This window comes from Crotalus tigris, unplaced genomic scaffold, assembly GCF_016545835.1.
Source record: "Crotalus tigris isolate CLP2741 ecotype Arizona unplaced genomic scaffold, ASM1654583v1 scf7180000018891.247784533:1973344, whole genome shotgun sequence".
In the NCBI taxonomy this organism is placed as follows: Eukaryota; Metazoa; Chordata; class Lepidosauria; order Squamata; family Viperidae; genus Crotalus; species Crotalus tigris.
In genome coordinates this window covers 1,067,522-1,082,962 of record NW_024097260.1, presented here as the reverse complement: position 1 = coordinate 1,082,962, position 15,441 = coordinate 1,067,522, and the positions used below count along the sequence as shown (strand labels likewise).

General features: G+C 45.3%; 1 protein-coding gene across 2 annotated transcripts in view; it reads right to left on the bottom strand.

Annotated features, from left to right (window-relative positions):
* TMEM132B (transmembrane protein 132B) overlaps positions 1-15,441 on the bottom strand; it is a 190,808-nt gene that overhangs the window by 21,645 nt on the left and 153,722 nt on the right. Inside the window, exon 5 of one of the 2 annotated variants that reach the window (XM_039357355.1) lies at positions 658-801. The exons of the other annotated variant lie outside the window; for it this stretch is intronic. Within the exon in view, the coding sequence (XP_039213289.1) occupies positions 658-801 (144 nt within the window). The remainder of the gene's footprint in view (positions 1-657; positions 802-15,441) is intronic. 2 annotated transcript variants of the gene reach the window in all.

The window sequence follows — 15,441 nt, the reverse complement described above, 5'->3', positions numbered from 1 at the left end:
ACTTTGTTGGCTGCAATGTGGCTCACTACATTATTCCTTATGCGAAAAAAATTGTTACATACTCATTGTTTTTGGTACTCATCATGCCCCCCCACCAGAACCAATTAAGTTGAATACTGAGGTACATAGATAGATAGATAGATAGATAGATAGATAGATAGATAGATAGATAGATAGATAGATGGAGAGAGAGAGAAATGGACAGATGGATGGATGGATAAAGACAGAGAGACATGGATGGATAGATAGATAGATAGATAGATAGATAGATAGATAGATAGATAGATAGATATACACAGAAGAGACAGATGGATGGATGGATGGGTGGATAGTCAAATTGGAGCTATCGATTTCGGAACTAATATTGGCTCTTCTCTTCCATTCCTGTTGAGGTCCTTGATGCTCTCTGAGCTTGGTTGTTTTCTTGTAGACATTTCATTACCCAACTAGGGAACATCATCGTTGCTAATGTTAATGATGATGATAGCACTCCCTGCTAATTATATTTAAAAGCAGGAGAGAAGGCTGGTTCTCCGTGAAGGTTCAAAGATATGCATCATCCAGTAAACTATTGATTTGTAAGACTGTTTCAGCCTTTGATAACCATCTGACTAAATCATTCCTGGGATCTTTCCAGTTTCAAGAATAAAGCCTTACCTTGAGGACATCTTCATCAACTGATCTGCATTCAGCAGAGCTGGAGATGTCTCTGATGGATCCATCTTCATCAACAGCAACTACTTTCACAGGGATAGACACTGGCTTGCCCGTCAGAATGGCTGTGTTGAGGATCTCAGTATCCTATTCAGGCACACAACAAAGAAGAAAACACAGGTCCATAAAAGAAGGTGCCATCAGAAGAGTAAGGTGAAGTAGGGACATAGTTAAGGCCCCTCTATCCCATTTTCATCCTCACAATAATCTTGTAGAACACCTGCTGTTCATAATGAAGGTCAGATTCCACCTCAATATCTTCTGATTGAAATCATAAAGACCTGGAGAAGATTCCAGCAAGACCTTTGCTAAATTCAGCAGAGCCCTCAATAAACTAGGGTTCTCAACAACACCAGAAAGTTGTCTACGATAAAAAAGAGTGGTGGGATATCTTAAAAAACTGTTGTGCCACCATTAATATGTTGTGCCAGAAACAGGAACTAGATGTTCAAAGAAACTTCCCCCAACTCGGCATCCTTCAATGGAGCTGGACTATAATCCTTTTATATCACATGTAGAAATGGTCTTTCCCCTTTCGTATTTCCACCACCATCCATGGACAATAACGTTAGGTCAGGTCATTCCAAAGATGCTTTTTCAGGAGGCAACTGGACTTTCTTGTTTTTCTTTGAAGACATTTTACTTCTCATCCAAGAAGCTTCTTCAGCTCTGACTGGTTGGTGGGAAATGGTCTGGTCTGACTGGATGGTCAGAGCTGAAGAAGCTTCTTGGATGAGAAGCGAAACGTCTTCCAAGAAAAACAACAAAGTCCTGTTGCCTCATGAAAAAGCATCCTTGGGACAACCATGACCTGGATGACTGAGAATCTCCGTAGACACTTACAGATAATTCAAGTCCCACCTCAGTAGGATTCCGCAAAACACAAGGCAGTTTCTATAGGTCACCTATAAACCTAATCCTTGTGGTTCTTTGGGACCAGATTATCTTTCAGCCTCGGAGTGCTGAAATGACAGATTACCCAAATCACGTGCCTCCTATCGCTCTTATTCTTCGATTCCTAAATTCCTCCATTGCAGAAGCTTATAGCCAAACCCTTCCCTTCTCTGCAGAAATGGCAACCCAGCGAGAAAATCCTTCGTTCATTTTTGTCAAATCACTGTGGCGCCAACAGCGCCCCCGATACCAATTGCTAATTTAAAAAAATACATATATTTTCTGCTTCATCGACAAATGCCACTTGGAGACATTCTCAGGGCCAGGAAGTCATAGACAGATCGTTTCCTCAGCAAGTTCTGAGAAAGCCATCGATGCTTTTTCCTCAATACATTCTCAGATGCAGCCCGCTAATGAGTCCATTAACGGGGAATTCATTGATACAGCACCATGGATGCCATTTGATTAATTACGCCAGCTCCCTGCTCTCATCAGGACATAGGCAGAGGAAGAGAGGTGCAAAATGAAGGACAAGAATCCTTGAATTAAGGCCTTTGCTCCGGGGAAGCAATATTTGCAATTAAGACATGGGATCTGGACCTCACGGTGAGTGATGATGCTTTTGCAACTCGCTACAGCCATAGACCTGGCTGCAAAAAAAAAAAAAGGAGAACCACTCTACTTCAAGTGCCATCTGCCACTGGAATGGGTGGATCGACCCATCCAGGCTATTAAAGTTGGGAAAAAAGCAGACCAGTTTATAAGAGCGTATTAACACATGTGCCAAGCCAGCCTCCATTACGGCATGTGTTGCCACAGCAAACAAGGTCCTTGACATGCGTTGCTCCCCTGAATAAAAGTCTGGACAAAACATTTGCAACAGATGCATCCAGAAAGAGGCCGGCATTTGGAGGATGAGGCCTGCCATTAAAGACAGATTGCCCCCAAACTTGGCAATCTTTATGCATGTGAGCATGTAACTATCTGTGTATGCATGTGTATATATCAGTGCAAGTGTGCGCATGGGTGTAGATATGTGCATCTATGTCTGTGGGTATGTATAAATGTGTATGTATGTGGACATGCGGGTGTATAGACATATACACACAGTGTATATACTAGATATGGCTGTGAGAGTTGGACCATAAGGAAGACTCTTGAGCATCCCTTGGACTGTGAGGAGATCCAATCGGTCAACCCTAAGAAATCAATCCTGACCATCTGTGATGCCCAGGGCACAGCACAAAGGCAATGCAGTCAGCTGGCAATTCAAACCGCCCTTTAATTGCTCCAAATTTTCCCCAAATGCTCCCACATTTCTGGCAAGCCCCAGAACAAAGTAAGACACACACACCTCTGGCTGCAAGTAGTTTCACATACAGTCTGATTAGGAGAGGAATTTACTCAAGGCCACGGAGATAAGAAAGAATGATACATTCATCATAACCCTAACAAGTCTGTGTGAATACACGCTTGCCTGAGCAGTTTCAAAAGGGAAGCCAAAATACAGTCCGAGATCTATAAACATCCAAGCAGCATTGTCTGTCAGTCCAAGGGTCAGAGTTTCTGGGTTTCCAAGCAGACGTCATAGAACAAGAGATCAGCAACAACACACAAAAAACTCCAAGGAATCAGCGTTTGTTCCCGACAAATGCCTCCCCCCACAGCGTCTCCTTAAATCTCAGTCTTCAGGTGTGCCTTGTGAAGAGGGACAGGGCGTTCTCCTCCCGAGTAGTTGAGTCTGCCTGCGTTGTTCCCTCCTTCTCTCCACTCTCCATGCTCTAGGATCAGGAGGGGGTGGCCCTTGCTCCTCGCCTGAATTCTGTCTCTCTCTCTCCTGTTCCTCCTGTCCCACTCCTCAAGGGCCCTGGCCTGCATCCGTCTGCTCTCCCCACATTCCTCTGAAGCCACAGACACCTCTCCCTCGACTTCCATCGGGTCCCATTCCAGCTCATTTTCCTCCATAGATTCAGGCTCCAACGGAGGTTATGACACCATCCTTTGGAAGGACAGGTACTGAGGGTCAAATCCTTTGGCCACCAAATCAGAAGAGAGTTGGGAAAGAAGGAAGGCAGAAGAAGAAGGGGACAGCAGAAGAGGAGATGGTTAGATAGTGGCATCGACACAATGAACATGAATTTGGGCAAACTCCGGAGACAGTGGAGGATGGGGGGACCCAGCGTGCTGTGGTCTGCGTACATAGCCTATTCAGACTTGGGCCATGCGAGAGGCTGGCCAGAGGGTGTGTGTGTGCAGCAGCTCAAATTTTTCCCAGGAAAAAGAGCAATCACTCATATGTAAAGCAGCTGCTTTCTTTGTTATAGACCAGTGGTGGTGAACCTATGGCATGGATGCCAGAGGCGGCACTCAGAGCCCTCTCTGTGGGCAGACGTGCCGTTGCCCCAGCCTCGCCTCCCCTCATAACCCCCTCCTCTCCAGTAGCCCCCCTGAAGGAGAGTCACCTCTGATTGTGGCCCACATGGAGCAGCGCAGCCAAGCACATGGCAGCCAGGCAGCGAAGATAAGACTCTGCCCTCACACCCCATCATGCAGTTGATGCTGCAGGGCGCGGGCAGAGGGTGTGGCCGCCATAGCGCTGCTGGGCTGCCAGGGCGGGCCCTGGAGGTGGTGAGTGGCCCTGCAGGCAGGCAAGGGGGGAGATGGGGGGGCAAAGCGGGGGTGGGGCAGGGGGTGGAGCGTGGGCAGGGCCAGTTTTGGGGCACTCAGTCTCTAAAAGGTTGGCCATCACTGTTATAGACTATAGGTATTTAATTGATATTCTACATATTCTAAATTTCAAATTTGACCAATTTAAGATATGTGGACTTTAAGTCCCAGAGGTGCCGAACCAGCGAGGGTGGACTTCCAGAATCCCCAGCCAGTATGCCTTGTTTTGTTGGGTCGGCACTCTAGGAACATCTCTGTAGAAGACATTCAGGGAAATGCTTCCTAAAAAAAAGTCAGATTCTCTGTAGCTCCAGTGCTGTCCTGCTTAGGATGTTCACATGACCTGTTAAGCTTCCTGTTGACCCAGCTAGGCACATCATGTGAACACAGAGGCCACACAGTAGCTTTACATCTTAGCTAGCATACAATGTCCACTTTGAAGGATTAGGGAAGAGTGGACAAGGCGCTGGACGCATGAATAGCTTCCTCCGTTGATCCTATCCTGAGTTCTGCTACTCTGAGCAACGGGACCGCATTCACTTCAGCAGCACTGAAACCCACATTTTGAGTTCCTTTCACACGGGGTGCCTTGCAATCCGCACATCATCCCCCCTATGCAGAAATGTCTGGTTTGGCATTTGATTTTTCCGAAGGATTTAAACATCTGACTCCAGGCTGCGGATAAATAGGGATGATCTTTGAAAGAAGAAAAGTGCAAGGAAGGAAAACTAGGCATTCTTCACTCCGCATCTCGGGAGGATGCGAACCAGATGCTTAGTGCCTCTTTCCCTCTCCTCCGCCCCCTCCCCCCCACCCACGACTGCATTATGTTCATCAGGATGTTGGGAGTTTATCCCTTCCCAGCTGACATCTGGTGCCGAGAGGACAGGGTTTTTCTTTAAAAAAAAAACAAAAGATGAAGAATGCGAGAGAGGAAATGCATCGCCATCAGTGGGATTGTTGCTACCCATTTTAATAGTAGGGGTAGCACAATCAGACGTTCGATCTGCATTTCTGTGAAATATTAATATGTTTCATTATCCAGGCATCCAAAAAGCGCCATCTTTACTCTCAAAACAGGTTGGTCCTTCCTTCCTTCCTTCCTTCCTTCCTTCCTTCCTTCCTTCCTTCCTTCCTTCCTTCCCTCCCTCCCTCCCTCCCTCCTTCCCTTCCTCCCCTTCCTCCCCTTCTCCGCTCCTCTTCCTTCTTTCCTTCCTTCTCCCTCCCTCCCTCCCTCCATCTCCCTTCTTTCCTTCCTTCCTTCCTTCCCCCTCCCTCCCCTCCTTCCTTCCTCCCTCCTTTTCCTTCCTTCCTTCCTCCCTCCATCTCCCCTTCCTTCCTTCTTTCCTTCCTTCTTTCCTTCCTTCCTTCCTTCCCCCTCTCTCCCTCCCCCCTTCCTCCCTCCCTCCTTCTCTCTGTCTCTCTGTCTCTCTCTCTCTCTCTCTCTCTCTCTCACACACACACACACACACACACACACACACACACACCATGCAGAGATAACTAGTAAAAATGGAAAGATATCGATTTCTGCATTTGGCTCCACATGAAAATGGAAAATGGAAAAAGATTGACTCTATCCTCTATTTTAAATGAAGTTCACAGAAAAACTTCTACCTGTGTTATAAGACTCTCTCCAGACAGCCTGCCTTCCCCTGGGACCAACCAGATAAAGTTTGATTGGTCTTGAGGAAGGTCAGGCTTATGCCCTCTGAGCCTGCGCAAGGACTCCAAGCTAGGTCCCCGTTTGACCCCTCCTTCCAGCCTGGCTGGCAGTTTCCCAACAGGGTTCAACAAAGGTAAGGAAAGGGAGATGCTTGTTAGAACACTTTCTTGAAATGCAGAGGTTTCTCTAAAAGCTTCCAGGGTTTAAGACGGGGGAACATCCAGAAAAGAGGATATCATTGAACAGAGACAAGTTTAGGATTCAAAACTGGTTAGGAAGACCAATAATCTGAACAGCAGAGCTTTGAACAGCCTGCGAGTCAGTCTTTGAGATCCTGGAATCAAGTATCATGTCATCTCAGTAGGCTGACAGATTGTTTTGTTTTTTTTACAAACAAACAAACACAGCCTTGATCTGCACATCTAGGAGAGAAAAAGAGAGGGAGGGAGGGAGAATAGAGAAGGGGGGAACCCCTGTGGTGGAATTAGAAATGAATGCAAAGACTTTATAAAATAGTCAAGTCAAAATATTCTTTTTGGTGTCTTGATCTGGGCATGATTTGGTTGGACATTTCAGAGGCCTGCAATGGATCCTTCTGTCCCAAGATAAAGTTTTATTCAAAGCATTTAGAGACCTACAAGGCAGGTAGTCCTCAAATTACCACTTATTGTTAAAGCCATACCCTTGCTTGGCTGTATTCTGCCTATCCTGGCCTATCTCCTAACCCAGTTACAACTAGCCGTAAGACTCCTGAGGGTCATTTTCCACCCAGATAACGGCTAACGTTGCAAGCCAAAATGCAGCTATCGCGGAAAGACAAAAATTGATGTTAAGAACATCCCTGCTCTTTGCAAATGATAGATGAAAATTAAAAAAAAAAATGAAAACGAACTGCAGGGATTTTTGATAGAATATATTTGAAACTAAAATGGACCAGAGATGAAATTCATACATCCAAACTTTGCAGAAGACATATCCCATGGGGAAGTTAGAAATCACAGTGCAGTTGTTCCAACGTTGTATTTTCCCATAAAAAGCACACTTTGAACATGAATTTTTTCTCCCGTCGGAAGGGAGCAGACCCGTTCTGTCCTGCCTTAATAATGACCTCGGTGCTTATTCCTCATTCTTCCTCTGGATTAGTGCTTCGGCAGACTCTTCTTAATTACAACTGTAACCTGCTAATGATATTGCTTTGTTGTCAGAAGGCACCTACTTCGGATTCAGCCTTGGCTCCATTAAAATTTAATACAACATCAGGTCACAACAGAATTAGGAAGCCAATGACAGCTGCTTAATTAAAACCTAAAGCTGATTAGACCACCAAGAGGAAAAATCCAGCGGAAGAATTGGAAACTACAGACAGTCACAGCGGGGAATAATGGCTTTATTTAAGCCTTTATGGGCACCTGAAGATAAACTGACTGTCAGATGGTTGCTGTGGTCAATTGGGGCCAGGAGGTCCCCCCCCCCTAAAAGCTTGCTCAAAATCCAATTCAAATGTTGATTGCTTTTCTTTCTCCTCCATTCACACAATGGACGAAGAGTGGGGATTATCCGCAATATCTAAACAGGACATTAATGAAGCTACTCTATTAAATCAGTAAGTGTGGCACCAGGCCCAAATAATTAGGGCTTCTCGATTGCTAATGAATAAGGATTCTGTAGGAACCAACAAAAGTGCGTATAGTCAAGGCCATGGTTTTCCCAGTTGCAATGTATGGCGGTGAAAGTTGGACCGTAAGAAAGGCTGAGCGTCAAAGAATGGAGGCCTTTGAACTCTGGTGCTGGAGAAAACTCCTGCGAGTCCCCTGGACTGCAAGGTGATCCAACCGGTCAGTCCTAGAGGAGATCAACCCCAACTGCTCTTTAGAAGGCCAGATCCTGAAGTTGAAACTCAAGGACTTTGGCCACCTAATGAGAAGGAAGGACTCCCTGGAGAAGAGCCTGATGCTGGGAAAGATGGAGGGCAATAGAAGAAGGGGACGACAGAGAATGAGGTGGCTGGATGGAGTCACTGAAGCAGTAGGCATGAGCTTAAATGGACTCCAGAAGATGGTAGAGGACAGGAAGGCCTGGAGGAACGTTGTCCATGGGGTCACGATGGGTCGGACACGACTTCGCAACTAACAACAACAAAGGAACCATACCAGCAACCAGGTGGAGACTAGTGGCTTTGCGCAAAGCTGACCAGATGGACTATAACCTAACCCACAGCAACCAGGATTAGCCTTTGGGTCTATAACTTAGCAGTAAATCAAATGTCATACATGCAGAAGGACTAAGGGACACCGTCCTGATACCTCCCCCCCAAAAAATATTTCATCCAAAACATTAGAGAGTCTCTGCCATTTGGTGGCTGAGTTTGACCCACAAGCTAGGCTAAACAGCTTGTGATTTGGGGGAATGAACACCCTTAACAGCAATTGAATTAATTCCATATACTATTGCTCAAATTACTGTAGGTTAGTGTGCTGTGAGGACACAGATATCATAGTTAAAGCCAGGAAATTGGGATTGTGGTTTGACTTGGTATTAGGCAGCTCTGGAGATTTGTCTAGTTTGGGCACCCAGAATCTCTCATCCAAGAATAGCACAAAAAAGGAAAATACAGGTAGGAGAAAGGAGAAAGACACCATGAGATGCAAAGAGGAGTATGTCCATGTAGACTTCATGCAGGGTTCTCATTTTTAACCCATTTTCATTCCTTCTAAAGACCGTTTCCAGGAAATCACTGGGCCTCAAGTATAAAGACCGTTCGTCAACAACTGTGAATTTTCCCCATCAGTTGACACTACTCTTGAGACTTGTCCTACTCCAGGAGACCAGTGAAGACCTTCAAAGCACAGATGGAAAACTAGTGGCTTTCCAGATGTTGTGCAGCTATAAATCTATCATCCTGTAGGGTACAACCTGAAGTTAGTTAGAGTCAGCAACATCTGGTTAGCCACAGGTATCCTTATGTTTTTTACAGCATAGGAAGCTGGAATCAGAAAAGAAAAACCCAGAAGGTCAGGCTTTAGAAGCAGAACGGTGCCAACAGAAGGGGATATTTGTAGTTCAGGGTTCAGCCATGGAGTTCTTTGTGATCTCTAAGCTTGGTGGTTTGCTTGCAGATGTTTCATTACCCAACTAGGGAACATCATCAGTGCTAGAAGGGAATGTGGTTTGGGAGGAGGAGGAGGAGGAGGAGGTGGAGGAGGAGGAGGAGGAGGAGGAAGATTGTGGCATCCTTGGTGATTTCTGAACTTGGAGATTTTCTTGCAGATGTTTCATTACCCAACTAGGGAACATCATCGGTGTTAGAAAGGAATGGGGTTTGGGAGGAGGAGGAGAAGAGGAGGAGGAGGAGGAGGAGGATTGTGGCATCCTAGGTGATCCCTGAGCTTGGTGGTTTGCTTGCACATGTTTCATTACCCAACTAGGGAACATCATCAATGCTAGAAGGGAGTGGGATTTATGGAGTGGAGGAGGAGGAGGAGGAGGAGGAGGAGGAGGAGGAGGAGGAGGAGGAGGAGGAGGAGGAGGAGGAGGAGAACTGTGGCATCCTTGGTGATCTCTGAGCTTGGTGGTTTTCTTGCAGATGTTTCATTACCCAACTAGGGAACATCATCAGTGCTTAGAACATCTGCAAAAAAAAACCCCAATCAAGCTCACAGAGCACCAAGGACCCCACAAGCAGACCTGTATTTATGGGCAATCCCTACTTTTGATCAAGATTGTGAGTCTGGATATCAGCAGATAGATTCCACCGCCCCCTCTTTCTTGAATGTTCACGATGCAAGTTGGTTGCCACCATTGATATCTGGAACCTAGACTCGAAATGGACAATTGCCTTGTTCCGGTAGTATCATTATAGGACCCTACCGTTGTAGGCACAGCACAGCTTTTGTGCAAACAACACTACCATACTACTAAGACATCTCCCTGACTTCACACTTGAAGAAGTTACTAAAATCAAGCAGTGGTCTCAGGAAAGCAGCGGGATGCTTTTGCCAATCAAGAAAGAAGGCTTCTGTCTTCAGCTGGCACATGGGGAGGGGGTTTTACTTGAAATTGCTGACTTTGGTGAAGAAGGGACCTAATTGATCTGGATTATTTATGTCTACCCCTTGGAGAAAAACAGAATTCTTTGACAACTGCGACATCGACCTATTTCTGTTACGATGGGCCTTTCTTCTTTAAGGTGTGTGTCTAAACAAAATGCAAATATGCTGTTTTGTCAACTCCCCGTTCAGACTTTCCTGAGACAGCGTCTCAAAATGCAAATGATAGAGGAAGCTCTCTGTGTGCTTGTATAGGGTCTGTGTGTTTGTGTGTGTGTGTGTGTGTGCTCAACTCCCTTCTTTTACTCAGTTATTCCCTGCCCTCTGCTCCCCATTCCTGAACCCCTCGCCATCCAAGAGCAAAGCAACGTACATCTGTTAAGCAAGCTTAATATCTAAATTAGATGCTTTGCTAAAATGATTATAAGCCACCGTAATTTCTCCTTAGCGTACTTTCTCCTCTGGGCTGACTGGCGTTTTCGGGATTCAAATACATATTAATGAACGGCAATTCTGAGCAAAAACTACCAAAAATAAAAAAGCTATGTTTAGTTTTCTGCCACTCTGGCCATTGTGAGTCAGATGTAGTGTGTGTACACATTTTAACTTGCCGCTTTGGCCTCTGCGTTTAGACAATTTGCTCTTCCGGGCTGCCAAAATGCAGTTTAAAGGTTGCCATGCTCATTGCCAATAATTGGGGGGGGGGGGTTATAAATGAGATTATGCATTCACGAAATGAAAAGAAACTTTTTTTCACTCCCATCAGTAGTATGAAAAGAGGGGGGAATAATTGCAAGGCATTAACTCTGGATGCAGCCTACAGAGGCGACAATAAAGCCAAGATTGAGTACTAACCAACAGGCTTGGCAGCTTAACTGCACAGCAGCATCTATCTGACTTTAGCCAACCTTGGAAAACTCAGCAAACTCACTGGTTAGTACTTGAATGGAAGGCCACTCAAAAAATTGCTAGGCGTGCGGGATAAACTAGGAACTTACGTAAACCTGCCACTGGAAAAGAATTAGAAAACACCATCAAGAAAACTGGAAATGAGGAGGGGATAAGCCGCCTGGGAAAGCCAAGGGAAATCATCAAAACAATTAAAAAATGAAAGTTAGAATATTTCGGACCTGTGATGCGACACCCAGAAAAATACGGCATACGCCATACTCCAGGGAAAGATTGAAGGCAAACGAGGTCCAGGCAGAACATTGTGGCTTCAAAATCTAAGGGACTGGTTTGGACACAACTCAGCAGCACTTTTTTGTGTGGCAGCTGATAAGAACAGGATCGCCAACGTCTGATAATGGATATGGCACAAGAAGAAGAAGAAGATCAAGAAAACTAGAGATGCGTTCATGAAGTCATCACGGGTTGAGCTAAGAATTAAGGACAAGCCACTGTTTTAATCATCTTTTGAGGAAGTTGCATAACATTCTCAGAGACTCTTCCCATCCTGCTTACAATCTCTTTGGACTGTTGCCTTCTGGCTGTAGATACAGAATATTTAAAACTCGGACCACACGTTTTCTGAATAGTTTTTATCCCAGAGCTATAACTGCACTTAATAATGAACTAAAGGGCCACCATCAGTGAAGATCTTGTCAAACTTGAACAATGGGCCCTGTCCAACAAAATGAGTTTCAATGTGGAAAAAAGCAATTTTTTACATCTAGGCAGGAAAAACCAAAGGTACACATACAGACTGAACTCAAAAACAGTAACTGTGAGAGGGACCTTGGAGTCCTAGTGGACGATCACTTAACCGTGAGCCAGCAGCGTGCAGCAGCAACCAAAAAAGCTAATACAATCCTGGGTTGTATAAACAGAGGCATAGAATCAAGATCATGTGAAGTATTAGTACGGCTTTACAAAACCCTAAGAAGACCACACCTGGAATACTGTAGCCAATTTTGGTCACCATATCACAAAAAAGATGTTGAGTGTCTGGAAAAAAATTCAGAGAAGAGCAACTAAGATGATCAAAGGCCTGGAGAACATATGAAGAATGGCTGCAGGACTTGAGTTTGGCTAGTCTAAAGAAAAGAGGAAATAGGGGAGACACGACAGCAGTGTTCCAGTATCTGAGGGGCTGCCACAAGGCAGAGGGGGTCAGGTTGTTCACCAGAGCACCAGAGGGCAGGACAAGAAACAATGGTTGGAAACTCATCAAGGAGAGAAGCAACCTGGAATTAAGGAGAAACTTCCTGACAGTGAGGACAATCAACCAGTGGGACAACTTACCCCCAGAAATCATGGGCACTCCATCACTGGAAGTTTTATAAAGAGACTGGACAATCACCTGTCTGAGATGGTGTAAGTTATCCTGCTTAAGCAGGGGGCTGGACTAGAAGACCTCCAAGGACCCTTCCAGCTTCTATTCTATTCTATTCTATTCTATTCTATTCTATTCTATTCTACTCTACTCTACTCTACTCTACTCTACTCTACTCTACTCTACTCTACTCTATTCTATTCTATTCTATTCTATTCTATTCTATTCTATTCTATTCTATGTTACTCTAATTCTATTCTATTCTGTTCTATTCTATTCTATATTCTTTGCAAGTATATCCTCTCCCATCACCTTTATGGAGGAAGGTTGCCCAACTGTATTATCTCTTTGCAGACTTTATCTGCAGCTTGGGTTAATTGCTAGTATTCTGCGGCACAATCAATTCCATTAGGCAAATGGTGACTGCCACCTGAAATAATGCTGTAATCTCCCCTTTGTAAGATCTATCTGTGTGAAAGGAGCCTAAAGGAATATAATTGACCTGTCTGTCTCTCTCTGGTTCTCTCCACATGTGATTTAATATTAATTTTTCTCTTGCAAAAGAAATCCTCCCCACCAGTTATGCCCCGGAAGGGTCCCGATGGGAGGGCAAGCGGGGAGAACGTGATGCCCTGAAGGGCTGGCCTTTCCTTGATGAAATGATGACCTGCAGTATTTTGATGGTCCAATCTGTTGAAACGGATCACTCTCCATAAGAAGGCACCATTTGGACACGCGAACGAGCCAGGAAACCAGCAGGGAAGAAAGCACAGGAAGTTTGAGGTGGACCATCTGATCTCTTTTCAACTTGTCTTCTGTTTTTTTTTCCCTTGGAGTGAAAATGGTTGTAGGGTGTAAAAATGGAACAGGCAAATCTTTTGTTGGCCAGATTCTCCCTTTACGCAGTTCCTTGAAACATCAGCTGCAAAAACGCAGATTGTTTCTTTATTCAGTTTATAGGCCTCCTGACTCGCAGGGACTCTGGGCAGTTTACAAGGGTTCAGGAAAATGACATAAAAGAAAAAAAAAAGAGCAACGGTGGCAAAGATAACAAGGGACAAGGAAGATGAAAGGCAGGGAGGGAGGGAGGGAGGGAGGGAGGGAGGGAGGGAGGGAGGGAAGGAAGGAAGGAAGGAAGGAAGGAAGGAAGGAAGGAAGGAAGGAAGGAAGGAAGGAAGGAAGGAAAAGTAGTGAAAGGTGGGAAAGAGAGAGGGAAGAAAGGGAAGAGGGAGGGAAGAAAGGAAGGGGAGGGAAAGAAGAAAGGAAAGAAGGAAGGAAGGAAGGAAAAGTAGTGAAGGGTGGGAAAGAGAGAAGGAAGGAATGGAAGAGGGAGGGAAGGAAGGAAGGAAGGAAGGAAGGAAGGAAGGAAGGAAGGAAGGAAGGAAGGAAGGAAGGAAGGAAGGAAGGAAAAGTAGTGAAGGGTGAGAAAGAGAGAAGGAAGGAATGGAAGAGGGAGAGAGGGAAGGAAGGAAGGAAAAGTAGTGAAGGGTGAGAAAGTGAGAAGGAAGGAATGGAAGAGGGAGGGAAGAAAGGGAGGGGAGGGAAAAGGGAGGGAGGGAGGAAGGAAAGGAAGGAAATAAATTAGTGAAGGTTGAGAAAAAGAGAAGGAAACAAAGAAAGAGAGAGAGAAGGAAGGAAGGAAGGAAAGAGAGGGAGGGAAGGAAGGGGAGAGAAAGAAGGAAGGAAAGAAGGGCGGGAGGAAGAAGGAAATTTAGTGAAGGGCGAGAAAGAGAGAAGGAAGGAAGGAGAAGGAAGGAAGGAGAAGGAAGGAAGGAAGGAAGGAAGGAAGGGGAGGGAGGGAGGGAAGGAGAAAGAAATAAATAAAGAGAGAGAGAAAGAAAGAAAGAAAGAAAGAAAGAAAGAAAGAAAGAAAGAAAGAAAGAAAGAAAGAAAGAAAGAATTGGGAGCAAGATCCTGCTCTGTCCTAATTGCAAGGTGAAGCAAAGCAAGCATCTTTCTGCTCTCTCTGGATAAGCCAGCGGGGAGCTTTGCTGAGATATTTACTTGATCTCTCAGGCTGGCAGAGACCATTATCAAGCTTTCCTTCGGCCCTCTCCCTCTAATGCTGAGCTAATCCAAAGTGAGATGACGATGATGATAATTTGCTATTGATAGATATCTTCTTCTTCAGCAGACAGATTCCCTAAGTGGTTTTTCCAAAGCAGCATTAAAATGAAAACATTCAGCCAGGTCACCCAAATGTTGACAGCCCTGAAATAAGACAGGAGATGGCCTGATGGAGAAATGGGGGGGGTTAGGAATGGGGGAGGGGGGACAGAAGACCTCCCTCTGTTAAACCCCCTTCCTTTTTCATCCCCCCCTCCCTTCCAGCCTCCTATGGACAAAATATTAATGTCGAAGCAGGCTAATACAGAGGCAGGAAATCCTTCGAAAGCTGCTGTTGTTGCTGCTGCCCCCACCGGTTTTTCTTTATTTCTGGCTGAATGCCTCTCTTATTTTATTTTATTTTTTCGTTTTCTGGAGGCAGTTTTATGAGAATCCATATAGATATATTAAGGATTAGGAGGTCTCCAAAGCTGTTGACGTTCCCGCCAGCAACGTCCAGAGGAAAAATGCCAAGGAAATCAAAAGAACGCAGACGGTGCAGGTTGGACTTTGCAAGACCAGAGCGACTTTTCTCCCAGGGCAGATTTCGGATTGCGTTATACACACACACACACACACACACACACACACACGGAAAGGACAGGTGGAAACACCGTCGGCCTACTTCTCAATCCCAGCCATGCTTTTCTTTCCCCCTTCACAGTCTTGCTTTGCATGGAGATTCTTTTTTCTCTTCTTTGCTTTCACTGTAAGTCTTCCACCTGTTTGTTCAGGCTTATTTGTAGGTTGGATTCCTTCCTTCCTTCCTTCCTTCCTTCCTTCCTTCCTTCCTTCCTTCCTTCCTTCCTTCCTTCCTTCCTTCCTTCCTTTCTCCCTCCTTCCTTCATGATGTTCCCTAGTTGGGTCATGAAATGTCTGCAAGAAAACCACCAAGTTCAGAGAGCATCAAGGACCCCACAGTCCTCCTCTTCCTTTCTTTCTTTCCTTCCTTCCTTCCTTTCTCCCTCCTTGCTTCATGATGTTCCCTAGTTGGGTCATGAAATGTCTGCAAGAAAACCACCAAGTTCAGAGAGCATCAAGGACCCCACAGTCTTCCTCTTCTCCTTCCTTCC